Genomic DNA, 27,167 nt, shown 5'->3' with positions numbered 1-27,167 from the left:
GGTTTTAATTGTCAACACCGAGGACGCCGCTCTCGCCGCCGGCTCTTGGCGTTGCACGGACAAGCGACGGTGAAATGGTGCTGACCCAGGCTCGGGATGTGAGCGGTTTCAATTAATCGGACAACTTTACTTCCACTTATAATTCACCACGTTTTTTTTTTTTTAATAAACTATTAATTAGATACATTTGATGAAATCTCTCGATTCCAATACCGGAATTTCTCGGTTGTTTGTGTTTTATTCTGAAAGGAGCAGGTCGTTTCCGCTCCCCCTGCGCCGCAGCGGCTGACTTGACCCAGCCTCTTGGCATCAGCCGTGAAAACACCATCCCTCCCAGCAGAGCAGCGAGAATGTGGCATGAGAAACACCCAGAGCCCGGCGGCCTGCGGTTCTCGGCGTGTTTACTTTTCGGAACAAGGAGCGGTCTGATTCCCCGGCGCTGCGCACCGCCGCCGCCCGCCTGCGTGGAAGCGCCTGCGGAATTATAGCCGGACTGGTGCGACGTGGCTAAACTTTTCCCGAGCTGGACGCTGACGGCGCGGAGAGATCTCCTCCGGTAGAAGCGGGTTCCTCGCGTTCATCGACGGCAAGCCCTAAAGCCCTGCCGAGGGCGGACTGTGCGCCCCAGCCGAGCGGGCGGGGAGGAGCGCGATGCGACGCCGGCGATGATCGACTTGGTGGAGAGTTGGGAGAGACGGCGCATCAAAGGCGTAAAAGAGTTCCCTTCAAGGCGATAGCTTTGTAGCTGCAGGCTTACTGATACTGACATGTGTGAAGTGGCCATGGAGGAGCAGGGCAGTGAGATCACGGACATGGAGCCGTGCGCCTCCCTGGGGGAGCTCATGGTGGTGACCCCGCGCCGCCGGCTCGACCCCCCGCTCAGCGTGGTGTGGACGACCCTGCTCTACTGCGCCGAGCTGGTCACCGCCGGCGTCCTCTGCCGCACGCTGCACGACGACAAGGATGTGATCTGGCTGGGCGCCACCATCGCCTTCATGCTGGTGCCCGCTGTGGTCATCCAGTTCACCCTGACCTTCATCCACAGGGACCTGGGCCGGGACCGGCCGATGGTCCTGTTGCTGCACCTGCTGCAGCTCGGACCCGTCATCAGGTTAGGGGCGAAACAGGTTAAAAACTCACGCGTCCTAAACGCTTAGAATAACAAACACGCGTTAAATCAATAAACAGCCTCACCAAGACGAAGGAGCCCAAATTGGCACTAATTTGATCTCAGTTTTGCTACCTGAGCTGAGGAAGTTTGAAAAAGAACTAAAAAACACACACATAATATACTTAAAATGGGCTTTTAGATAATATAATATCAACAGATGTGTATCATAACAAGAATTGGCTCTTTTTTTCTTTTTTTTTTAAGAATAGAAAAAAGATAAAAGAACTTAAGCTGTTTCACTTTGAGGCACAAACAGGAAGCAGCTGCAAAGTTGCAACAAACGCTCAGCACACATCCAGGGCGTCCTGGAATAGATGCAAACTAATCTGTGAGTAGATTTGAATGGAGGAGAGACGGGTGGAGCAGAAACCCCGGCGGCAGCGGCAAAATGAATCTGCAGATGGTGGTGATAGGTTTCTAGTTGGGGGCCTGGATTTATTTCACCTTTTGGTTACCTGTTTAGAATCAGCAGCGGGGCCTGACACTTATTTTATTTTAAAGTGTTCATCATATTTGCTGAAGACAAATGTCGGTCTGTCGCACAAAATCCCCAAAAAGATTCATAGAGGATTTGTAGTAAAAAAAAAAAAAAAAAAAAAAAGGAACGTTTGGTCGGTTATCCTCTCTGGACGCGCAGCTTCCACTCTCCATTAGCGGAGCTGGAAGGGCAATGAGAGACGACTGGACGTGCAGAACATTAAGGCCCTGCAGGGTCAGCCTCTTAGGACCCGACAGGATGCTTGCTGCTGAAGATGTTTATTTTTTAATGATCCATCGCTCTAATAACTTCCTTTTGAAGCATTGTTTCTACAACAGTTGACAGACCGGCTGGAGCTGCGGCGGCTCTGAAAACAAATCTCCTGAGTTATGACGGGGCTCAGAAACGTTCTGTATGAATTCTTTTGGCACAAACTGTTCATGCACTGGAAAGCTCTGCAGCCTCCTTTTATCAAAATGAGTTGCTACCTCAATGCAGCACAGCAGTGGCCATAGATCTCTCTCTCCGTTCAGACAGCCGTCTGGACCGGGTTAGCAGAATCTGAGTCTGGAATTTGTAGATCTGCCAACAGCTGCAAATCGTCTCTGCCGGCGTTGCACATCTGTACACGCGGGTTTTTGTGCGTACCTTATGCAAGGTTGTATGGTGAGCGTCTCTGGATGTCAGTTTTCCAAGTCTCGCCGCAGATTTTCTTTTGAATCTACCTAGTCTGGACTTTGACTAGGCCATTCAGACACGGTCTAAGTAAGTGATAATGCCCGACGAGGTGTCCATTATCAGAAATTAACGGACGACGCGGAGGCGTGAACCGTCCATTCATTTCTGATAATGGACACTACAAAGGGCATTATGCCGCTTATATGAAAGAAACAAATCTTAAATCAATTAGTAATACTTTAATGGTTTTTTTTTTTCTCATTATGACACATTGCCAAGATAACCAGCGTCAAACATCTTGCAGCTAACGTTTGAGCCCGCGCAATAATTTAGAGCAATCAGGCTGTTTGACCGGATCTTCTTTGTAGGTTTCCTATAACACTTATTAACGGACACCCTGCAGCCAATCAGAATCGAGTATTCACACAAACCTTGGTATAACAGAAATTAATGGACGACGACGATGGCGTGAACCGTCCAACGCGAAGCGGAAGACGGTTTCTTCAATGAAGTCCATTAATTTCTAATAATGGACATTATCCCACTTATACCATGGTTATGAAATAAATAAATATTAAATCAATTATTAACACTTTAATGTTTGTTTGTGTTTTTCAACGTTAAAATCAAGCCAGCGGAATAATTTCGAAAAATTGACCGGAACATTTTTATAGGTGTCCTATAACACTTATTAACGGACACCCTGCAGCCAATCAGAATGGAGTATTCATCCAGACCATGGTATAAACCATTTTATTGTAGCTCTGGCTGAATTTTTATTTTATTTTTTTAGTGCTGTCATGCTGGAAGGTGCAGCTCCTGTCTAGCCATCTTCCCATTAACTCTGGGGGGAAAACAGCATCTCCGTAGTATAATGCTGCCACCACCATGTTTTATTGTGTTCAGGGTGATGTGGAGAGTTTTGGTCCCTCACATATAAAATTTGGCATGTTGGCCAGAAAATGTAACCAGAATATGTCCTTTTGGTGTTCGGCGATATCGTCAAACGCCTCTGCTTTAATCGGAGCTAATTGTTACTGAAATATTGTAATTCAGGCTCAGCATTTGCAACTAGAACCATTTTGTAATGATCTTCCTTCCCCTTTGAAAATTGTCCAAACAGGTCAAAAGTTGAGCTGAGCCTTGTTTTCCCTGCCTTCAACATATAACTGAGCCCCGGAGAGTCTGGGAAGTAACCCTCGGATATTTTTGCAGTTTCTCTGAGCTTCGCGGGATCTGACCTTGGGACGAACTTTCGGGAACATCCGCAGCTGTTATTAATGATTTCACCCTGTGGAAATCTCTTCTCTCGTGACGAAAAACAAATATTTTGCAAACGACCTTTTAAGCCACCCCAGACCAACAGGCACAAACTCCCCTGCTTCTTAGATTAGATTTCTCTGTCTACCCTTCTGCATGGATCAGAAAACCACCAAAGCTCCTGCTTTTCCAACACGTCACACTTGCTGGTGACAACTTGGTGTGGAGCGTTTGTTCAGCGGCATGTAGCGGCTGCCTAACAACTCAGATTCTGTTGAAATGGCAAGGGCAGATGTGTTTTCTTCCTGTTTTTATGTTAGCATCTTGAGGTGATGCAATAGATCATGGGTTATTTGTCTGTGGTAATATTTACCTCATGGCAGGATACTGTAAGGACCACATAATCTTAATCAGCTGAGTCATGATTAGGCATGAGCTGGTCACCCACATCGAGGTACTCTGACGTTTCTGTCATACCGTTCCTGCAGACTAAAGTCCTCCTAAGGAGCGGAGTTCCTTTTTACTCGCTTTTTTTTTCCTCCAGCAAAAGCCTTGTGAGATTTTTAGTTTTATAGATAAATGACTGAGGCTCCATTCAAATACGTCTATTGAGTAAGGACTCTTTAGCCAAAGCGGGAGAACGTCAGCGGTCGCCATGATAAGTGCTGTCCGAATAGTGCAGTCAGTAAGGAAGGAGGTAGGAAAAGGAGCCTGTGTGCTTCCTCTTGCAACTTTTGTCGCATTTTGTTGTCCATTTTGCGAAGGCTGTAGGCCCGGATTTGACTCCGTCACGTAATGATGTCGCCGTTAAAGGCGGTCCGAAATCGGCACAGCAGTCCGACGCTCCTTTCCTACCCAAGACAGAGCTCTTACTGTAGAGCCCATGAAAGTTCAAAGAACCGGAGCTAGGAGCGATAATTAAGGGTATTCGAATGGAGCCTGTATTTTCTTTTGCTGCCCCATTTTCTCCAGTCTTCTCGCTGTTGTCGTCTGACTCTTGCGTTTGCATACGTACGCTTGAGAGACATTTGCGCCTGCACAGCTTAGCCGCCAGGGGCGTGGCTTTGATCGATGAATTCGTCTGATTGGATGAAGAATGACACAAAAAACACTGCAAAAATAGACCTAAAAATAATATATATATTTTTTTAAATTAAAGTATTTTTCCTTGATTTGAGCAGGTAAATAGGACTATTTGCCAATGGAATAAGGTTTTTGCACTTAAAATAGGAACAATTCATCTCCATCACCTTATTTCAAGTGCAGGATTTCTAATTATCTTATTTTTAGGGTAAAAATACTCATTCCATTGGCAGATAATCTTATTTACCTGCTCAAATCAAGGGCAAATACATTCATTTCAAGAAAATTTTGCTTATTTTTAGTTCTCTTTTTCACTTTTTCACTAGAAATATAGTTCTCTTTTTTTTTTCTTCTGACTTCATGTTAGAAGGGGCTAACGTGAAGTCACATGGAAGCCAAAAGTGTCGGGGCGTACATACACACTCGTCTGTCTGGCACCCCACGGGGTTAAAACACTGAATTGTTTTACGTCTGTTACTCGGTAAATGGCGGAAAAGTTTTAATGTTCTGTGTAAGACGGTGCATGTGAGACGTGAAAAAAAAATGTTGCATCGAAGTCTTAAAATGTTTGCCATACATTTGCGTTGAAATCCCGTGAGTGAATGCATTTTCTAGAACCACCTTAACTGTACAGCTGTGTTTTCAGAGGAGGTTTCTACCAGCTTAGATTGAATTTCTCGCACATTCGCCTTTCCACAAAAAGCTCAAGCTCATCTGTGAACCTCAATTATCAAGTTTTTGCCACAGATTCTGAATTGGATTGAGGTCTGGACTTTGACTAGGCCATTCTTCCCTCTAGAATCTATCCCAGTGTAGCTCAGGTTGTTTAAGCGTCGCCTCTTCCCCAGTCTCAAGTCATTTACAGCCCCTAACAGGTTCTCTTCTAGGACTAACCTGTATTTCACTCCCTCTATCTTCTTATCACTCCTTACTGATGGGGAGCATTCCCCACAGCATGATGCTTCCACCACCATGTTTTACTGTGGAGACGTGAGCGGTGTTAGTTTTGCATTTAGGCCAGAAAGCTGCATTTTGCTTCCATCTGACCAAAGCGGCTCCTCCTGGATGCTTGCTGCTTCGTCTACTTTTGGCAAAGCAGGACGTCTTATGGCTTTCTTTGTTCTTCCCTTGCCTCTCTTCCCTTTAGAGTGGCTCTCTGCTGCTCCTCCAGATTGTTCTCTAACTAAAGCTCCAGGCCTGCCAGGTTAGGTGGACGGTCGTGTCCTGGTTGTGTCATATGCTTTCCATTTTTGGATAAGGGATTGAACAACGGCCTATGACTTGTTTTATCATCTAACCCTGCGTTTAGCCTCGCCACTTCGTTCCCCCTGTCCTGTCTGCTTTGTGCCTTGATCTTCTTGATGCTTTTTGTTCAAGAAATGTTCTTTAACAAACCTCTGAGGCCTGCATTTCTATCCTTGTTTTCCTTGCCCGGTTCTGCTGGAGGTTTTTCCTTCCCGCTAATGGGTGGTTTTTCCTTTCCACTGTCGCTTCATGCTTGCTCAGTATGAGGGATTGCTGCAAAGCCATGGACAATGCAGACGACTCTCCCTGTGGCTCTACGCTTCTCCAGGAGTGAATGCTGCTTGTCGGGACTTTGAAGCAATCAACTGGTTTCCTTATGTAGGAAATTTTTGACCAATCTGTATAATGTGATTGATTTTGACTTTGTAAAGTGCCTCGAGATGACATGTTTCATGAATTGGCGCTATATAAATAAAATTGAATTGAATTGCATAGAACACCAGGATCTACGCTGAGAATAAATTGCACATGAGTTGACTTCTGAAGGTAGTTGATTGCTCTCGGTGATCAGAATGAAAGGGGACTAAAAGCTGAAGGAGCACCATTTGTTTTTTTTTATTTATTTTCTTTAACGATTAGATCATATTTTCACAGCTTCTTTTGTTTTCTCGTTTATCATGCTGTGTCTAATACGCCTCCACGCTGGGTTATGAGGCCTAAAACGTCACTGTACAAAGGAAATGTTTATTTTCTTAACAGTTTTCTGTCGATGAATGTTATCAGCCCTGGATCAGGTCATTGTAGGCGGAGAGGAGGAGCTCGGTTTAATTACAGACGACTAGATTCCTACTTTAGTCATGTGGTTGACGCGCAGGTACCGGTTTTATGTGGACGAATGAGTCACAGAAAGAAGACGTAGGTGGAGACCCTGGCTTAGTTCAGATCCACTCTGCTCCACCTTCTGGACTTTGATTTACCAGCAGAATCCTCTGAATCCACACGGTGGATTTTACGGCGGCGGGTTGGGCGTCGTCCTTTTCACCCGGCAGGGATTTCAACCGTAGCTGCAGCTGCGGGTTTAAGAAAACGGTGGAGCAGGAAGGCAGACGGGCTGAAATGTGGATCTGAGTTTCTTTTTGAAGGGTTATTTTTAAAGAGCTTCTGTGGAATCAGAAACTGCTTTGGGTTGTCACTGTGAAAGTCAGGAAACGATCAAAGAACTTAGCTGAGCTTGGACTTTTAAAACAAGCAAGAAAAATTGAATGACTCAGACTAATTCCTGCTTTGCTGAGAACGAGCATTTAAGGCAATCCGTGCACATTTAGGTTTCCCACTGTAACCGTACCGAGGTCAGACAGCATCTGGGGTCCGGCCGGCACAAAGTATACAGTCATTCATTAACATGTTGGAGATAAAGCAGCCTGCGGCGGTTCGACGGACCACCTGCAGCCTCTGGGGTCGAGCTGCTGTGAGCGTTTTGTTGCTCATTAAAACATCCAGAGCTGCACCCAGACGGCCGGCCGCGGCGGACGGCATCGCCTCGATCAGCTGACGAGTCGCAGAGACATCAGATGAGCTCACAGCTCGTCTCCTGATTAGTCAGGATTTGTTAGCAGAGCGTGAAAAGCTCCGTTCTGCTCGTTCTGCATTTTTATAAAGGCGCGAAGATTTGCCGTAAACAGATTACAACCAACCCTGATGGCTGAGCATCAGTCCATCCATCCATCAGTCCATTAGTGAAATTATCCTTCTCTCTCTCTCTGTCTGTCCATCCTGACCAATCAGTCTGTGGTGTTTGCTGCTATTTAAAGTCAACAACCGCTAACTTCAATCTTGATTATTTCTTATTTATACGTTATTTATGATTGGTAGGTGGACCTGAAGTGGAAGAAGTATGAGTCTGGAAACGTGTAGAAATATGAAGCTAGAGCAATTTGAGTCCTGCTAAAGGGAGGAGGGAGGTGGAATCCCAACTCTAAAGCATCTGCTGGGTGGGGACACTTAATCTCTCTCCTGCACTCATCTTTCTCCTTCCTGTGAGCGCTTGCTTCGTCCTTTGCAGCGATTTTTTTTTTATAACCGCTCTAACACAAAGCAGCTTTCCCGTCTGTGCAGCCATCAGCGGCCGTTCTTTTTTTTTTTTTTTTTCTCCATCCAGCTACAATCTGTTTGAGCTCTGCTGTGTCAATTTAGATTCATGCACTCAGGAAGCGGGTGTTAAGATTTGAATGATAAGGGTGTACTACGTCCTGCTCTCTCTCCTTTTTTTTTTTCTCCTTTGATTAAAATCACCTCTGCTGCAGCCTGTGCGCTGATGGGAGGCTTCCTGTGTGACCCTGGGATGCTGCGGCTCCTGATCTTGATCAAAATGGGAATTTCAGCTCGTGACGTTTGCCGACGGCTGCATGGAGCTGCACAGCGAACGGCAGGAACTTTGCACGAGCCAAGCTGCCGTGTCGCTTGAATCAAAACCAAAGAAATGCACTGCAAAAACGGAACTAAAAATAAGTAAAATTTTCTTATAATGAGTACATCTGTCCTTGATTTGAACGGGTAAATAAGATGATCTGCCAATGGATGTTTGCACTTAAAATGGGAACAATCCATCTCCATCATCTTATTTCAAGTGCTGTATGTCTAATTATCTTATTTTAGGGGTCAAAATACTCATTCTATTGGCAGATAATCTTATTTACCTGCTCAAACCTAGGACAAAAACACATTTTAAGAACATTTTACTTATTTTTAGGTCCGTTTTTGCAGTGTAACTTTATCCTTCCTGCCAATCTTAAACCGGAGAGTGTGGTTGGGTCCTGCCCCGACTTGTTTCTTTCAGTAAATTGCATCTCGAGAAGCTTGGGCCAGTCGGAGCATGTGGAGCTTCTCGCTGTGTGTCGGCGAGATAACAGATCAAAAAACAGGATGATCTCACTAAAGAGCCGCTGAAAGAACTTCTGGTTCCCTGAAGTCGGAGAGCACCCGTTCGTGTCTTCTTGGAACAGATTGCCTGTGAAAGTTGCCAGAGCAGCGGCCCACGTTTCGTGTCTCTAAAACGATTCGGCGGCGTTCTAAAAGTCAGCACATTTGTTCTGACTAATCTGCTCGTCTGTTGCGCCGTTCCCCTTTTTTTTTTTTCTGTTTTTTCCTTTCGCTCGGCTCCTCCGCAGCCCGAGCCCACTGCCCTGCCAGATTTCATGGCAGAAGATTGCAGCAAATCAGGTTTTTGGAGCTCGTTCCCGTCCGCCGGAGGCTGTTGGGTAAAAATGTGTAGGAATGGGTACGGCTCGCTGGGTTTCTGCGAACTCTGAGAAAAACTTCTACGAAGTTTTACTTGTTTTTATCACACCTGGAAAATACCGAAAACAAAATAAGAGTCCTTTTGTGTTATCTTGATCCCGTCTTTCTGTCCTTCCTTTCTTGTATCCTATCTCAATACCTTCCTTGTGTCCTAACCACCTGCTGTGTCTCGTGTTCTTGTTTGACTTCCTTGTGTCCTTCCTTTCTTTTCTTAGGGATTCAATTCTTTTCTATACCTGTCTACTACCTCACCTATGTATATGTCCTTGCTTCCTTTGTTGCCTTCCTTCACTGCGCTCCTTCCTTGTGTCCTACCTAACCTTGCTTCCTTTTTGTCCTTGTTTTCCTTTCTTGCACCCATCCTTCCTGCGTTCTGGTCTCTGGTTCCATATTTGGTTCTCCCTGTGGAAATATCTTCTATAAATAGAAGAATAGTCGGGTTGCAGTTTGAAAGCTTTTGGTTTGATTCCACCTTCCTTCTCTGCTGGTTGTTGATGTGCTCCTGGGCAAGGCAGTTGGCCTAAAGTGTCTACCAATCTCTGGTGGTCCAAAACTGGTGGTTCGCTTGTATATATATATTTTTTTTTTAAAGTAGTTTTTAGAGGTTGTGATGACTAGAAAAGCCCGTTTAATGTTTTTTATTTATATTAAAACAGGATGGAGAACGCTGGAAAGTTGATTCTGGAAAGGTCCGGAGTTTTACCCGGAAAAATGTGCTGGAGTTTCCTTGCAGGCCGTTGAAGCTCGGCTCTGGGCCGCGGAGAGTTTCTCAGCGTGACGTTGCTGAAGCAACGGCGTCCCGACGTGCATTCCAGCGCGTCGATGTGAGATTTAGTGCTGCTGGGGAGGATCTCCAGAGGGGATCCTGTGCTGAATACATGCACACATGCAACAGTTCAGGTTAAAGGTAGCTGGACTTGCTTTTCCTGTCTTATATAGGTAGAGTTCCTGCAGCAGCCGGAGGACTAGCCTCTGAAACCATGTCAGGTGGATTACATGTTTTCACTTCATGCTTTGAGGCTTTTTTCTCCTCTTGCACAGGAAGACGTCAGTGTAAAACCTGTTTTTGTCTCTTTATGAGTAATACCCACCCATGAGGCCAAACACAGAGAGCATTTACCTTGCAAACGTTAAGAGAGCCACACCCAGACGTTTCTCACTGAATCCATTCAGGCCCCAGGATGTTTTCTCTCCTTGTCTGCCCTCTGCTGGAGTCTCCGTACTCAGCTGGTTTTTGGTTGGCTGTGATTTACAATCCTTTATTACTTATATGACCTAATGCACAAATACCCTCTTCCGGAAAGCTGCAAGAACTGTTTGTCAATGCGCATTAATTACTTAATGTTTTCTTTGTAGTCTAGATCTGCACAGTTCCCTTTACAGCTCCTCCTCCTTTAACTACTTCTGCAGACCGTTCACACCCCAGACCATGCAGAAACTGTACTGGGTGTTCGTTCAGCCTCTAAACTTCACCGTTACCGGTCTGATGGTGCACTGCAAAATTATTCACTTCCTATGGAGCTTTCCTGCATTTGGCCACGTTGCAACCGTAGACCTGAACGCACTTTTGTTAGGATTTTCTGTCACAGACCAACACAAAGAAGTGTGTATTTGTGAAGCAGAAGGAAAATTGTCCAGATTTTTATTATTTTTGGAAAATAGAAACTGTGTTGTTGAGTCGATAATTGTTAGGTCCACCCTTCGCTGTAACCAGTCTTCTGGGGGGTTCTGGTCTCGAGCTGCTCTGTGAATCTAAAGACTGGGTCACGTGACAGTTTCTCAGTTGCATTATGTCCTGTACTTTGACTAGGCCATTCTAACACCAATGTGATTTGACGTAAACCCCTGCAGCTCTGACTGTGTGCTTTTAGTGTTGCTGTCCAGCAACAACATGAACCTCCCTCACAGAGTCGAGTCTTTTGCAGCCTCTCACAGTTTTACCACTGCCCTGTATTTGATTTCATCTTCCCATCAACAAAAACATGCCCACAGCATAATGCAGCCACCCTCTTGTTTCAGAGTGGGGATAAGGTTAGTTTTATGCAACCCGGCATTATTCACGTTGATGAGAAAGTTGAAGTTTGGTCTGATCTGACCAGAGGACCTGCTCCCACATGTTTGCTGTGTCTCTTGCAAAGCTTATGGCTTTCTTCTTGTTGCCACTGTTAACAAACAGCCAGATTTCTAGAGTCAACAACTTGTCTCCACCTGAGCTGCCGATCTCTGCAGCTCCTCCATGGTCACCGTGGGCCTCTTGACTGCTTGGTCTTCTTGGTGCTGTTTGATCACTAATATTCTGTAACAAACCTCTGAAACCCTCGTAGAACTGCTGGGTTTATGTTGAAGTGAAATACACACCAGTGGGGTCTGTTTCCCGACCAGCACCAGGAAAACGGATCATTACTCGCTAGTTCTTAAATCACTGCTCTGGCTCCCTGTTATGGAAAACGCCTGTAAAGCACTAAATGGTCTTGGGCCGAAAATACATGCGGACCTCGGAGACCTGCTTGCTCTGTGTTTCCAGGATCAGAACAAGGTGAGGCAGCATTTAGTTTCTGTGCTCCTCAGCTCTGGATGAAACTACCCAGAAACCCGAGGACGTGTAGAAACTGTTCGCTGCTTCAGGACCAAGACGGCTTTCGTCTAAATTATTTGACAAATGGACAGTTTGCCTGATCGCTGGTGAGGGATTAAAGCAGGGGTGTCAATCTCATTTCTATATTGGGCCACTTTGGCATCATTAAACTTTGGTCATTTAAAGGGCCGGTGGCATGTGAATAGATGACACTTTTGATTTTAGAATTTCATTCCAGTTCACATATAAATATATATAAAAAAATATAAAAATAACATAAAAGTAGCACCCTTAGATCCAGTTTATACAGTTTATCTGCAAAAAAAAGTTATTAGGGTGAAATTCTCATCATTCTGCATCACTTTTTCTCTTTTTGGACATTTCTGTGTTCTTTTAATGTGTTGTGGGAAAACTGACATCTAGTGGCAGGATGCTGTTAGCACACAGTTGAAAAAGCCACTTTATACAATTTAAAAGGACTTATGCCTCTACTTTATGACATGAAATGGCTTTTTTTTTGGCTCTTGAAGGCCGGATAAATTGCCTGGATGGGCCGGATTCGGCCCGCGGGCCTTGAGTTTGACACATATGGATTAAAGGATAAGAAGACTTGATGCAATCTGCTGGGTCTCCTTAGATAGGAAACTTTTTGACCAATCTGTATGATTTGATTGAATTTGACTTTGTACAGTGCCTTGAGATGACTTGTGTCATGAATTAGCGCTATATAAATAAAATTTAATTGAAAATTTAACAAACATTTCAGTTTGGGTTTAAATCTGCATTTTAGCATGTGGTTCTTTTATCTCATGCTTTTAAGTCTTTAACACATTAAGCTCTCTTTGTTTCCAAGCAAAACCCATTTTTGTTTCTGTTTTTCTCCTTCTGTGGATGTCCCTAGTCCTCAGAGATTCGGCCCTTCCTGTTTTAGCTGCGTCTCTGCTCCAAGGCGCCTGGTTCAAATGACTGCATCACCCCCTCGGCATGCAGTCTAGCGCTGCAGTTGGGTGTGTAACAACAGACAAATGTCTGAAAAATGCAGTGCAGTGGACCCCGAGGACCAGGGTTGAGAAACGCAGCTGGAAGGCACTTCAGGATTGCATTGGTGCTGCGGTATAAATGACTTCCAAAGGCAGCTGGATGCACTGAATTTAATCTTTGGCTGTCGGGTTTAGCACATAAGGTCGGATGACACACTTGAAATTTCTCTGTTAAATAAAATGCAGTGTAGCAGAACGTGATGTAATGAAAATCACCAGATATTACCACAAACACATTGGGTTGTTGTGTCTGTAGCTGATGACGTCACATGTGGTGTATGCGGCAACGGTAGATTGTGGAACGTAGACTGTTGCCAAAATAACACAGGTGAACTCTCCGGGTAAATGATAAGAACAAAATATCACAGCATACACTTTAGAGATGGTGAGATGTCCTGAATGACACCATCTGTTGTTTACAAGCACCGCCAATCCGCCACCTTTGCTCTTATCGCTGTCTGACCGTATGTTCAGAAGGCCTGACAGAGAGACACTGGAGTCGGGGTGTAAGATCCTGTAGCCATGTCTCAGTAAAACACATAATACTGCATTCCCGACATTCCTGCTGGGTCCGTGTTAAGGCTTGGAGTTCCTCCGACTTGTTTCCCAAGGATCTTGCATGGCCCATTGTAATCATTGGAAGAGATGGCTTAAATGTCCTTCTTCTCCCTCTTCTTCTTGCTCCTGCTCTGCATCCTTGGCATTCTGGGGTTCGGGGACATAATTGAAGTATTACTTCAGCTATTGCGATGCTAATCAGCTGCTCCTGGTTGTATGCTTAAACACTGATCACTGTTGTGTTCAGCTGCTCAGGATGCTGGTCACCTGACTTTATCCATCGTTTACATTTTTTCTGGACTCATTTAAGGTTTTGGGAAAGGAATAAAGTGTATTCTACCTTCTAAACGTTTGTAATGGCGCGTTTCTGTGTTCGCTGATTGGTCAGTTGCTGACGAGCCTCCAAGATTGATTGACAGGCGGCATCGCGTCAATTATGTAGTAGATAAAATCTGAAACCATAACACTTTCCTTGCCGTGCTCAAAAGTTGGTCCCACAATCCACCACTGAAACATAAATAAAGCACTCCATCGAACATTAATTAATTACCTGGCCTGCAGGGTATTTGGTTCTTTTTTGTTTAGAAAAAGTAGTTCATTCTCCAGATGAAAGACCTTTAACTTAATCTTAAAAGCTGTTACTCCTTTAAAAGTGAGATTTCTCTAGAGAAATCACATTTCCAGCAAAAAGGCAGTGTGGATGCTGAAAGCTGAATTGTTCAGTGGAAGAAGCTGAAGTCAATAGCAAAAAAATAAACTTGCTGAAATGCAAAAGCTTAGCAGAAACGTTAGAGCAAGAATCGTCAGGTAATCTTCTTAAATAGTAAGACTGTCAGATCAAAACAATCGAACAACCTGATTTCCAGATAAAGACTTTTTGACAAGGAAAAAAAGTTGGCAGAAACATTCAAAGAGCAAGAAGGAAATCTTATCTCATCCTCTTAATCAGACCAACCTTTATCTGAAGATGATAAAATAACTGAAATTTGTGTTGATATTTTTTAAATGTTAAAAAAAAATAGCAGCTACTTTAGTAAAGCAAAGGCAAAACCGCCAGCTGATAAGCAGAAACGGTTTAAATATTGCATCAGAGACCTCACGGCATCCTGTAAATTATAACACAATGCTGCCCCCTGTTGGCAGTCAAACGTAACTCCCGTCCCCTTTCATTCCTCAGGTGCTTCGAGGCTCTGGTGGTCTACTTCAAGGCGGGCAAAAGGGAGGAGCCTTACGTCACCATCTCCAGAAAGATCAGCCTGGAGAAAGGCCAGGAGGTCCACAAGGAGCTGGAAATTGGCCAGACGGAGCGGACGCTGGCCACGCACAGGAACGCCTTCAAACGCACCGCCGTCATCCAGGCGTTCCTGGGCTCCACGCCTCAGCTGACGCTCCAGCTGTACGCCACCATCCAGGAGAAGTATCTGCTCTCTGTTAGATGTAAGAAATCCTGGTTTATATTCCCCTTCGTTCCTACCTGAGCATTTTGCATCTTCCCTTTACAGCAGAAATCCTAATTTTGGAGTATTTATGGATAAGTAAAAGTCTCAGTGGCAGTGTTTTGGGTTCATTATGAGCCTTCCTGGTTTGTACTTTCATCAATTTGTGGTCCAAGTTCGGACAACACAGACAACACTATTTGACAATGTCTGCATGCTGAGAGTCCAGACCGCTTATTTTCAAACAACTGTCATTTCAAAGACTCAAATGCGAAACCGTTCCCTGTTTTTAAAGCATTTATTGGTCACTTCTCAGAGAAATAACTTTCCTTGTACTTAAATCACTCCTGCTGGAGCTACCACTAACCCCAAAGCATCACTTTCCGCTCTGAGCTACATAGCTGGTTCCATGTTCCTCCACTAAAAAAAATATAAACTTTTCTTATTTTATTAAATTTGCCAGGACTAGAGCACTTGCTTCATGTGTGTTTTGTGATTAACATCAGACTTTAATCCTCTGGGTCAGGCTTAATTTTGGCCTGAAGGGGGCACTAGAGGAGGCGTTATAATCTGTCCTGATTCATAATTGTAATTACCTGCTGGATTTATGTGTTAATCATCTTTCTAAATATATCATAATATTTTATCTATGCTTTCGGGTTCTTTTGGGATGTTGAACATTTTTGGAAGAGCCAGACTTTGCCATTGGAAAAACACATTCATGTTTAAGATTGAATATAATCTGAGAAGAACAGTTACAGCTCTATGATGCATATAATCCCAACATAATCTGAAAGTATTCCTAGGAGCTGCCTGCTACGTCGGCACCCTGGAAAACATCCATACAGTGAAATATTTTGCCCGTTCTTGTTTTAAGAGTCATACTGGATGATGAGTTTGTGAAGCTTTATTTTCAAGACTTCGATTCTCAATGAGTTTTACCTCTGGACTTTGACTAGACCATTTCTAATGTGGGCGGTTGTCCTGCCATCTCCAGTCTTTTGCAGCTTCTGTTTCCATCATTTCTACTTTTTAACTTTTTATTTTCTGTAATTATTTTCTTCATAGTAGGTACACCTGGTCTGGCGTTCTGTTAGATGTGACATCATCCAGGGGAGACAGATCACCCGCTATTATCATATAACATAGAAAGGATTCCTGGATCAATGTGTGCTTCTGTGCATCTTTGTCTCTCTTGTTGTGTCTCTGCTCTGTCTTCTCTTACTCCCAGTGGGTCGAGGCAGATGAACGTTCACACTGAGCCTGGTTCTGCTGGAGGTTCTCCTCCCTGTTAAAGGGGAGTTTTCCTCTCCACTGTTGCTTCATGCTTGCTCAGTATGAGGGATTGCTGCAAAGCCATCAACAATGCAGACGACTGTCCACTGTGGCTCTACGCACTTTCAGGAGGAGTGAATGCTGCTTGGAGAGACTTGATGCAATCTGCTGGGTTTTCTTAGAGAGGGAATTTTTCAACCAATCTGTATAACCTGATTGCATTTTGGCTTTGGAATGTGCCTTGAGATGACATGTTTCATGAATTGACGCTATATAAAAAAAATTTAATTGAATTTAATTGTGGAGGTAAGATAACAATGTTGTCCATCACCTTTTGGAGACGTTGAAACAGTACAGCTAGATACAACAGCTTCCTAAACTCAAGGTGTTGGATTCATTAAAATCGTGTTTTATTGTTAAAAAAGACAACAGTGAGCCATGCAGTGTGTCCGTTTAAGGCAGGGGTGTCAAACTCATTTTGGTTGAGGGGCCGCATTCAGCTTAATCTGATCTCAAGAGGGCCACACGAGTAAACTCATTGCAAGATTAAATAGAACTAATAAATGTGAACTTGTTGTTGATTTTTATATTAAATGAATTTCACTTTTACACAATATATTATGAATAACCTCAGCGTTTTTAAAAAAAGTATGTGCAATTTCAACAATACTTTTACTCAGTTAAACATTTACTTGTGCATTATGCATAGGAACTGATCACAGTGATTGTACAATGTTGAAAAACATTTATTCACATTTTTTGGAACTTAAAAACACTGTCCTGCATGACAAAATACATCAAACAGATAAAAATTAAGAAATTATTTAATTTTTTCCACACCTGAAGCTTAATCTGCTAATTAAAACAATAATTAAAACAATATAGGAACTGCATATTTTCGAAGTACATGTTTTTTTTCAATAATTGTTTTTATATCATTCTCTTCCTTTTTATCTCCTCTTTCTTTCACCTTTTCTTTTTTTCTTATTGTTCTTCCTGTCCTCTCCTACTTTCCCATTGTAGTGTCCATATCATTTAAGATATTCCCCACATGAATCATAATAAAACTATTCACATTCATAAATCAAGCGGAGCACTATGGCAAAAGCAGTACTGCTCCACATGTGAAAGTCAAATCTGATGAGCTCTTTTTGGCATTAAGACAACAATTATTATTGCCACATTGTGAGAAAGGACACTGGAGGAAAAAAAAAAACATTTTTTTTTATTTTTTTTATAATGATAATGCATTTAGCCACAGGGCCGGACTAAATTGTTCGGCGGGCCGGATCCGGCCCACGGGCCGTATGTTTGACACCCCTGGTTTAAGGTATTCCTTGTTCGGGATGCACAACACAGCCGAGAGGAGAAATTAGCGTTTTGGTTTTGTTGCCGTCAGTGTCGGGGGCAGCAGCTTGAAGGAGGATTGCAGGGGTTGTGTTTGGTCTTTGTAAACCTGAACAGCTTCTTTTTTTTTTTCCTCAAAGCGCGTTTATGTAGATCAAGCGGACACATTTGTGCCTGTTTTTCGACCACCTGGTTCAGCTGGAGATGCAAGGTTCCAGATGTTGGCCGGTTTTGGTGGTCCTCTTGTGGGCACAGAGTTGCGTTTGGTCTCATCTGATCAGAGCACTTTCTTGTTCCCTAAAATCACATTCTTACGGATTTCTTTATATCAATGTCGGTTCCTCTGGGCCAGATTGGTGGAGTGAACATCTAATTCAGTTTGACCTGGGCTGAGAATCTCGCCAGCTGCTCCAGAGTCATCATCTAAATAATGCTGTCCTTGCCCCGTTCGTCAGTTTAGGTGAACATCCATGTGTTGGTAGGTTTGCATTTCTGCCAGTTCTGAGATGTTCAGAGCTTGTTAAATTGTCTAAGAAACTGATCCTGCTTTAATTTGGCTTAAGTGGATTTAATCTAAGCATGTCAAATGCATATAAATACATCCTGCACTTTTCAGATTTATACCTCACACTAGGGCTGGACAATATAGGAAAAAAAGCATATTGATAGATACGATAGAAATCATAGTGATCAATATTGATAATTATTAACAAAATATATTCTTTGAGTGCAGACCCGGCCATTTTAAAATGTTGATTAATTGCTTATTTTTAGATACAGAACACACAAACACTGAATTCAAACTCAACCCTTTATTCAACCAACTTTTTACCAAAACTAATTTTTTATATTTATTTTTTAAAACGTGTTCTCTCTGAACTCTTTAAAGGGGGCGGAGCTTGGTGATGGAGCATTCCTGGGTCTGCATTGTGATTGGTTGGGAGGAAATGACGACTGTAATATTAACCTACATGGCCAGAATGCAAAAGGAAGGAAAACTGTTATTCTATTGAACTTTTTTATTGACCCTTTATCCTCGATATACACATTGCAAAAAGGAATCAAAAGTAACTAAAATCTTGAAATGAGTGCATTTGTCCTTGATTTAAGCATGTAAATAAAAATATCTGCCAATGGAATAACATTCCGGTCCGTGTATCTTTTGGTCATTGGATTTTCGTTTCAGAAACAGGAATTGAAAAAACAAAAACAAATGGCCATTTGATTTTTGTTGTAAAATACAAAAAAGAAAATCGAAATACAAAGCGTTTATCTTTTTCACTGTCAAAAGGGGAAAAGTAAAATTTGAAAAATTATTTGAATTTAATTTTCTATTTTGGGTAAGAAAAAACAAAAATGGTTTAAAACGTAAACGAAAAAGAGGCTCGTTTGTTCATATTCCGAGACCGGAAGTGGTCACTTCTGCATTGCAAAAGCACCACATTTTTCAGAATAAAATGTCTTAAGAACCTTACGCAGATTTGATTTTAGACACGACAAAACAAGGCTTGTCATCCATACAAATCTCAGCGCAGATATCCCAGGTGAGAGGGGGAGTAAGACGATATTTTCTAAGAAAAGTGAGGCGATTTTCCAATGAACATGGTTGAGTTTACTGCGGTCAAGCCAGCCGCCACTGTGGACACGGCAGTCATGCCAGCCCTCCCTTCATTTTGAAGGTCATGCGAACACCATGCATTACGGTAGCAATGCCTGAGACTACTTTCCAAAATAAAAGCAATGTGTTTGACGTGTATCAACCTATTCTATTCTTTGTTTTGTTACACATGTGGACTTCAGTTAGTTGAAATAATTTCTCACAGCTTTATGTAATACTTCTTTATTATTCAAGCCTGCTGGTGAATATGGAAATATATATTTTGGTCATAGTCACTGTTTAGCCTGAATAATTACTAAAAAAAAAATAGCCAACAGCCTTAAACAGGCTTGCTGTTGCAATGACTCAGATAAGTGAAAATTTGCACAGGGATATTAAAACAATTGGTTTTTCTAAGTGACTACTTTCACTTACAGATAACAGATTAGGATCTTGACATGTTACTCATCAAAATCCATATACATGATGTGGAATTTCTAAATTAAACCCCTCCAAAATCTCTACATTAAGTCAATTTCACATAAGTTTCTGGCAATGTTGTTACTAAACGGTACATTTTCAGGGGATACTGTCACTTCAGCCTGACAGTAGAACACCTCCAGATGTTGCGCAACAAATTTCATCCACATCTGATGTGGAATTTCAAAGTGAAAGCCCTTCAAAATCTCGCTATATATTCACTTTGACCTAAGTTACTGATAATGTTGCTACTAACCCTTATGTTTTAAGTGAAAATTTTTGATTCAGAGTGACAGTAGAACATCTCCAGAGGCTGCTCAACAAAGCTCATTAAGATTTGATATGATGTTCCAACATGACTATATACACTATATTGCAAAAGTATTCGCTCCGCCATCCAAATTATTAGAATCAGGTGTTCCAATCACTTCCATGGTCACAGGTGTATAAAAACTACGCATGCAGACTGTTTTCACAAACATTTGTGAAAGAATGGGTTGCTCTCAGGAGCTCAGTGAATTCCAGCATGAAGCTGTGATAGGATGCCAGCAGGCAAAAAATCCAGTTGTCAACTTTCCTCGCTCCTAAATATTCTTGAGTCAACTGCTGTATCATGAGAAAATGGAAATGTTTGGGAACGACAGCAACTCAGCCACGAAGTGTTAGTCCACGTAAACTGTCGGAGCGGGTTCAGTGGATACTGAAGTGCATAGAGCGTAGAGGTTGGCAACTTTCTGCAAAGTCAATCACTACATGATTCCAAACTTCATGTGGCCTTAAGATTAGCTCAAGAACAGTGCAGAGAGCTTCATGGAATGGGTTTCCATGGCTGATCAGCTGCATCCAAGCCATACATCACCAAGTGCAATGCAAGGCATTGGAGACACGTTCTTCTGAGTGACAAATCACGCTTCTTCATCTGCAAATCTGATGGACGAGTCTGGGTTTGACGGTTGCCAGGAGAATGGTGATTGTCTGACTTCATTGTGCCAAGTGTAAAGTTTGGCAGAGGGGGGATTATGGTGTGGGTTTGTTTTTCAGGAGCTGGGCTTGGCCCCTTAGTTCCAGTGAACGGAGCTCTGAGTGTTTCCACAGACTAGACATCTTGGACAATTCCATTTTCTCAACTTTGTGGGAACAGTTTGGAGCTGGCCCCTGCCTCCTCCAACATGACTGAGCACCAGAGCACAAAGCAAGGTCCATAAGGACATGGATGGAAGAGTTTGATGTGGATGAACTTCACTGGCCTATACAGAGCCCTGACCTCAACCCAATAGAACACCTTTGAGATTAAATATAGTGGAGACTGAGAGCCATGTCTTGTTGTACACCATCAGTATGTGACCTCACAAATGCATTTCTGTAAGAATGGTCAAAAATTCCCATAAACACACTCCTAAACCTTGTGGACAGCCTTCCCAGAAGAGTCAAAGGCAGGTGAGTGAATACTTATACAATACAATATAGTGTATATTAGGTTTCTCAATGTATTGGAAACTAAATATTTTTTGTCATACACAGATAAAAAATAATCATTAATATGAATTAAAAAAAATTACTAGCCAGTCTAAGAAGAAAGCACACAGAACATTTTTGTTGTGATCTTTCTATAATTTGGACAAAAGAGAATCTCAGTGGAACTTTGTCTTATTTGTTATTGGCTGAATGAATGTATCGCATAAAGCCTTGTTTTTCCGGGAAAGAAGGATGTCCAAGAATCAGCGAGAGTAAGTAGGCCTATGACTCTAAGATACAACAGTTAGATTCTCTTATTTTCAATATGAGAAGCCATATCACAAAGGATGACCAAAGTTTTATGAATATCGGGCTTGTTGAACTACAACATAAGAGCATCGTCCAGCTTTTTTGGACACACACACACACACATAATTTTGATAAACTTTACGGTTGTTTTATGTTTTTAATCCACTTTCACATTTTTAAAAGTAACAAATCTGTTATCAAAAGAAAAGTATTAATTGAACCTGAATGTTAAGGTGTGTTTTACATTGATCACATTCTTGTTCAACAATAGCTGCATGCTACCCTTTCAGAATATTAACAGTGACAACATCAGATGTGGATGCAATTTGTTGAGCAACATCTGGAGGTGTTCTACTGTCATGTTGAAGTGACAGTATACACTAAAAACCATTCAATATTGACAGCAATTTAGGTCAAACTGACTTAACATAGAGATTTTGGAGGGCTTTTATTTTGAAATTTCACATCATGTAGATGGATTTCGATGAGTAACATCTTGAGATCTTAATCTGTCATCTGTAAGTGAAAGTAGTTACTTGGGCAAACCAATTGTTTTAATATCCCTGTGCAAATTTTCAGTTATCTGAGTCATTGCAACAGCAAGCCTGTTTAAGCTTGTATGCTATTGTTTTAGTAGTTATTTAGGCTAAACAGTGACTATGACCAGAACATATATTTCCATATTCATCAGCAGAACTCAATAATAAGGAATATTACACAAAACTGAAATAAATTATGTAAACTAACTGTAGTCGACATGTGTAAAAAAATAATAATAATAAAATACCCTGATGCACGTCAAACATATTGCTTTTATTTTGGAAAGTAGTCTCAGGCAGTAGGAACCACATCCGGTTTCCGGAGTATGAACAAACGAGCCGTTTTTCTGTTTCTGTTTAAAAGCTTTTTTGTTTTTTGTTACCCAAAATAGAAAATTAAATTCAAATAATTTTTCAAATTTTACTTTTCCCCTTTTGACAGTGAAAAAGATAAACGCTTTGTATTTCGATTTTCTTTTTTGTATTTTACAACAAAAATCAAATGACCATTTGTTTTTGTTTTTTCAATTCCTGTTTCTGAAACGAAAATCCAATGACCAAAAGATACACTGACCCATTCCCCAGAAGGGAAACGAATGTGATCTACAGTTTGAAAAGAATGCGGTTCATAAAAGTATAGAATTAGAAAATATGAAATTTGTAAAAAAAAAAAAAAAAAAACTTGAAAAACTAAAATAGAAAACAAAGACGTTTTTTTATTGTTTATTGATAAAATCTCAGAAAACACCAAAGTTACTCTCATAAAACGTTTTTTTTTTTTTTTGATTGAGACATTTTTTCAAGTTTTTTTTTTTTTTTTTTTTTTTTAAATTTCAACTCACAAAACGCATTCTTTGCTTGCAATAATATTGGAACAAAATTCACTCCATACATGTCCTTTTAAATTAAGGCACTTCCGGGTAAACGGGAGATTCCAAAATAAAAGTGCTGTAGAAATGAAAATCGTTCCAAATTAAAATACCACTGATTTAGGCTTTTTAAAGCTAATCTGCTTCCAGGTACGGTGGAGGATCTGTGATGCTGTGAGCCTGTTTCTTTTTCATGCGTGGCAGCATGAGCTGTGGGATACCAGGAACTTTTTTAAATAAAGATCGCACGGCCTCTACCAGTACCAGTAAGCTGAAACTGGGTCCAGACCGAGTGGAAAATGGGAGGATTTTCTTTTAAATTGATTATTTATTAATGTGGGGTTGGCTCAAATAAAAGGTTGGATTATTTTTAAATGTTTCAGAGTGAGGTTACGCCAACTGCTATAAAAATAAGTTCATTTTTAAGTTATATAAATGTGACCAGCTCAAGTAATGCCACATGTATACAGGAGGAGAAGGAAAATCTACCTGAAGCAACAGTTAAAGCTGCATCAAATCTGCCTGCCCTCCTTTCTTTTTGTTTTTTGTTTTTTTAGACATATCCTCCCTGAATCATAATCTGGAAGAAGTGGCAACACCTTAAGCACAAAAGCAATGACGGAACAAGAGCTCGGCGCTTGCGTTTGTGAATTTACTGATCCCATCTTTAAACCCGGTCGGTTCGTTCTCCACATCGTGGTTAAAGCTGCATCTGATGTTCTCTCAGAAACCTTGGAGAACATCCGATCGTCTCTGGTTTCTGCTCCGTTTGCTCTGTGGTCAGGCGGTTTGGTTTCCAGCATTTCTCTCTTTTTCTTGGTGAGTAATGTTCTGCCGGTAACCGGACACGCCTATGTTTATAGGACTCTGATAGCTGATTGAGGTTAACTAACTTCTGATAAGATCCTCACCACCTCACACTGATCCGCCGCCGCTGAAGCCAAAGAGCACTGTTATTAACCCCGAAAACAACAGCGCCCCCTTTAGGTGGGTGGGATATTTTTTTATTTTAGGAAACCATGAGAATAAAGTCGTAAAATTACAAAATTAAAGAACTCCTACGAAAAAAAAGTCTTCCCCCTGCGTTAAAATGAGGAATGTGGAGCGTCTTGTAAAGTTATACTTTGGTGTTTGTTTCACAAATAAGGAAATACTAAATATTTTTAGCAAGTCAGCACCAATAAAAATCTCCCGACCTCCACCTTGGGAACCTCTGGTCTAAATGATGTTTTCCTCCCTACCTTACGTCCTCATTCCTCTTTCTATGCTTCCTTTCTTTCATTTGTTCCTCCCTCACTTGACCGTCCACTCATCCAGTCTCTGTTGTTGCCGGTTCCATATTTAACTGCATGAATCTCTGCCATGAGTTCGTAGTGATCCATTTTGAAAACAGGGCAAATAAAACTTACAAAGAAGTATCCCCTTAACCCTGTGAGCCCCCTTTCAAGGGAGCTTAAGCTCTTTAGCAACAATAACGCGCTTGTAGCTGACTGACTTGGACACTTATCAAATGTCCAGATCTTCATCTGAGACTCCTCTACAAAAGTATCTACCAACTAAATAATAGAATCCCACATTTTCAATTTCAAGAATGAATTTTTTCCCTCAATCTAAACATGAATAACTTCCCAATTGCTTGTTGTGTGGACATCAAACTTGCCACAGATGTAACCAAGATGTTATAGTGTCTATTTCCTTCTTTATGGCAAAAGTACGAAGTTTTGTGTGTAAAAATCTCTTTTCTTTTGTTAGGCTGAATTTATTTTTTGGGGTATTTAAATCTTATTTACTCAGACCCAGAATAATTTACTCTGAAATGTTCACATCCACATCATCCTCCAGGACCTTTTATGTTAAGTTGATAACAAGATTAGCAGCTTATGCATTGTACAAGTTGAGAAGTGCCTCATCAAGTATGCGTGTGCATTTTTTTGGAAAATAGACCCTCAGGCTTTAAGAGATTAAACAATCTGAAATAAAGCCACATGTTGTGTTATTATATGTTAATTTCCCTGGTCGTCGTTTTAAATGACAGATCCTCTGTGTGTGTGTCCACAGTGGCTCTGATGATCATCACCCTGATCTCCATCACCTACGGCGCTCTGGTCTGCAGCGTCCTGGCTATCCAGATCGTGTACGACAACTACAAGGTGCGGCTGCGCCCCGGCGCCTACCTGTGCATGGTGGTCTGGAGGGCTCTGGAGATCGCCACCCGCGTCACCACTCTGGTCCTCTTCAGCACGGCCCTCACCCACTGGGTGTTCCTGGTGGGCGTGGCCAACCTGCTCTTCTTCTTCTTCCTCCCCTGGGTGGAGTTCTGGGCCAGGAAGGGGTCGTTGGCCGAGGGGGTGGAGAAGAACTTCTCCAAGCTGGGCACCACGGTGGTGCTGTGCATGTTCACGCTGCTGTACGCCTGCATCAACGTGTTCTGCTGGTCGGCGGTGAAGCTCGACCTGGCCCACCCGGAGCTCATCGACAGGACGCAGAGCTGGGGCCGCCTGGCCTTGTACTACTCCGGACGCTTCGTGGAGAACTTCGTCCTCATCACGCTCTGGTACTTCTTCAAGTCGGACTTCTACGAGTACGTGTGCGCGCCGCTGCTGGTGGTGCAGCTGCTGATCTGCTACAGCCTGGCCGTGCTCTTCATGCTGCTCTTCCACCAGTTCTGCCACCCGTGCAGGCGCCTCTTCCAGTACAACGTCCACGACTGCCTGCACTGCGTCTGCTGCCGCCGGGCGGGGCGCGGGGCGAGAAACGGGCGGGGCAACGTGCCGCCCTCCTACTCCACGGCTGCCACCATGGTGCTGGTTCCAGAGGAGCCGCTGGAGCTGCTGGACCCCCAGAACTCCCTTCCTCCGGACGTCACCAGGCAGCTGGGGGCGCGAGAGTCATCGGCCTGACGGGGAAACACGAGGCGCGGCCCCCCCTTGGCGAGGCCTTCGAGCCGCTCAGACTGAACACTAGATGGGTTTTTCAAGAACAAATATTGGACTTTCCCCGTCTGCAGGATCATTATTACACCCAAAGCGGGCCCCAGTCTACCAAAGAATGTAGCACTTCAAGATATGCGGGCGATGCACAAAGGCGGCTGTTGAGAAAGCAGCGCTGAGCCAGGTGTGAAGGGGGGGAATGTGCCAAGCGGGTGTGTGTGAAGTGGCCGAAACGCCGACCGGGACAGATCCAGTTTACCTCCCCTCAGGGTCTCAATAATCCCCGTTAGAACCTCCTTTTGCACACATCCGCATCTGCACTGATCAGACTGGGAACGGCAGAAAAAAAAATTGTTACAAAGCTTTTAATGCTTTTGTCTCATGCCAAGCTGTTGCCTTTTTTTTATTATTTACAGCTCACTACCTTTTTAGATGGAGGGAAAGCAGAGCGGTTTAGATGGCGGCATTGTGCTGCATGTTGAATATTTGTGTGTTGCCACTGTAACAAAGAAGTTATCTGTAATTAATCTTCTTATTGCTGCATAAAGAGAGATGGACACTAAATGAGCTTGTAATTTGCAGACCTACTTTGATACTGTGCATGTTTTCTTTTTTTTTTTATGGTTTGTCCTGTTTGGTCATACAGTGCCTTGACTACTACTGTACTACTTGAATCTTAAATAAACTCAGAAAAAAAATGAAAAAGGGTTGTTTTTTTAACTTGCAAGTGTGTCGTTTCAATAAAAATACAATTGAAAAGTTTGTTATCGTTTAATTAATTGAATAGGAAAAATGAAATCCATATTTAGATAAGACGATAGGGTTTTTGAAGGGTAAGTTTTGATAATTATGGCTTTCAGTTAATGAAAACCCCAAAATTCACATGTTTGGAAAATGTGAATCTTACAGAAGATTGATTAAATTTTTTTTTATTTAAATACAGAAATATTACAGCCTATATAATCATGGGGAAAGCTGACAACCGACAAAAGGAGAGCAAGTCAGAAAATGTCTGAGGCCATGGAAAGTTAACAGGAAGGAAAAAGTCTAGTAGGAGAAAGGGATAAAATCTTTATTACAGAGATATCAACTTTCTGAACGTGTGTCCATAAACTACAATATATCCATTTAACATTTTGTCGGGGCTTCTTTTTAATGACCTCCTGCATCAGAGCATGGAGATCAGTCCGCAGGTCTACTGAGGTGCAGGAAGCCCAGGTTTCTTTAATACTGACCTTCAGCTCGTCTACATTGTTGAGTCTGAAGTTTGCTGCTTTTGGTTGTGCGAACAGGCACCATATCCAGGTGGAAAATGAAATCAGCATCTCCATAACGCTGATCAGCAGCATGACATGCTCTAAAATGTCCTGGCAGATGGCAACGCTAAATTTTGGACTCTTAAAAAACACTGGATCTGTCATGATTAAGGTTTTTGTTTGTTTTGTTTTGCTATTTTCTATGCAATGAGCTCAGCCTCCCTGCAGCCACCTGTCTGCTCTAGATCAGCTCCACCTGTCGCCACTAACAAGTCGGCTCGGCTTACAT

General features: G+C 42.4%; 1 protein-coding gene across 1 annotated transcript; it reads left to right on the top strand.

Moving 5' to 3' along the window:
• Nucleotides 1–296: 296 nt before the first annotated feature.
• On the top strand, nucleotides 297–26,101 carry xkrx (XK related X-linked). The gene is made up of 3 exons (XM_021316048.2): nucleotides 297–1,111; nucleotides 14,563–14,822; nucleotides 24,751–26,101. Exons 1-3 carry the CDS (start codon nucleotides 768–770, stop codon nucleotides 25,590–25,592), a joined length of 1,446 nt encoding a protein of 481 aa, XP_021171723.2. The 5' UTR covers nucleotides 297–767; the 3' UTR covers nucleotides 25,593–26,101.
• The last annotated feature ends 1,066 nt before the right edge of the window (nucleotides 26,102–27,167 follow it).

Source organism: Fundulus heteroclitus, chromosome 23, assembly GCF_011125445.2.
Source record: "Fundulus heteroclitus isolate FHET01 chromosome 23, MU-UCD_Fhet_4.1, whole genome shotgun sequence".
NCBI lineage: Eukaryota > Metazoa > Chordata > Actinopteri > Cyprinodontiformes > Fundulidae > Fundulus > Fundulus heteroclitus.
The sequence above is the reverse complement of the archived record's forward strand: the minus strand, read 5'-3'. Positions and strand labels throughout refer to the sequence as shown.

Coding starts and splice junctions, on each gene's coding strand:
- xkrx (XM_021316048.2), top strand. CDS start 768: ATGTGTGAAGTGGCCATGGAGGAGCAGGGCAGTGAGATCACGGACATG. Junction 1,112..14,562: donor CAGCTCGGACCCGTCATCAG/GTTAGGGGCGAA, acceptor TTCATTCCTCAG/GTGCTTCGAGGCTCTGGTGG. Junction 14,823..24,750: donor GTATCTGCTCTCTGTTAGAT/GTAAGAAATCCT, acceptor GTGTGTCCACAG/TGGCTCTGATGATCATCACC.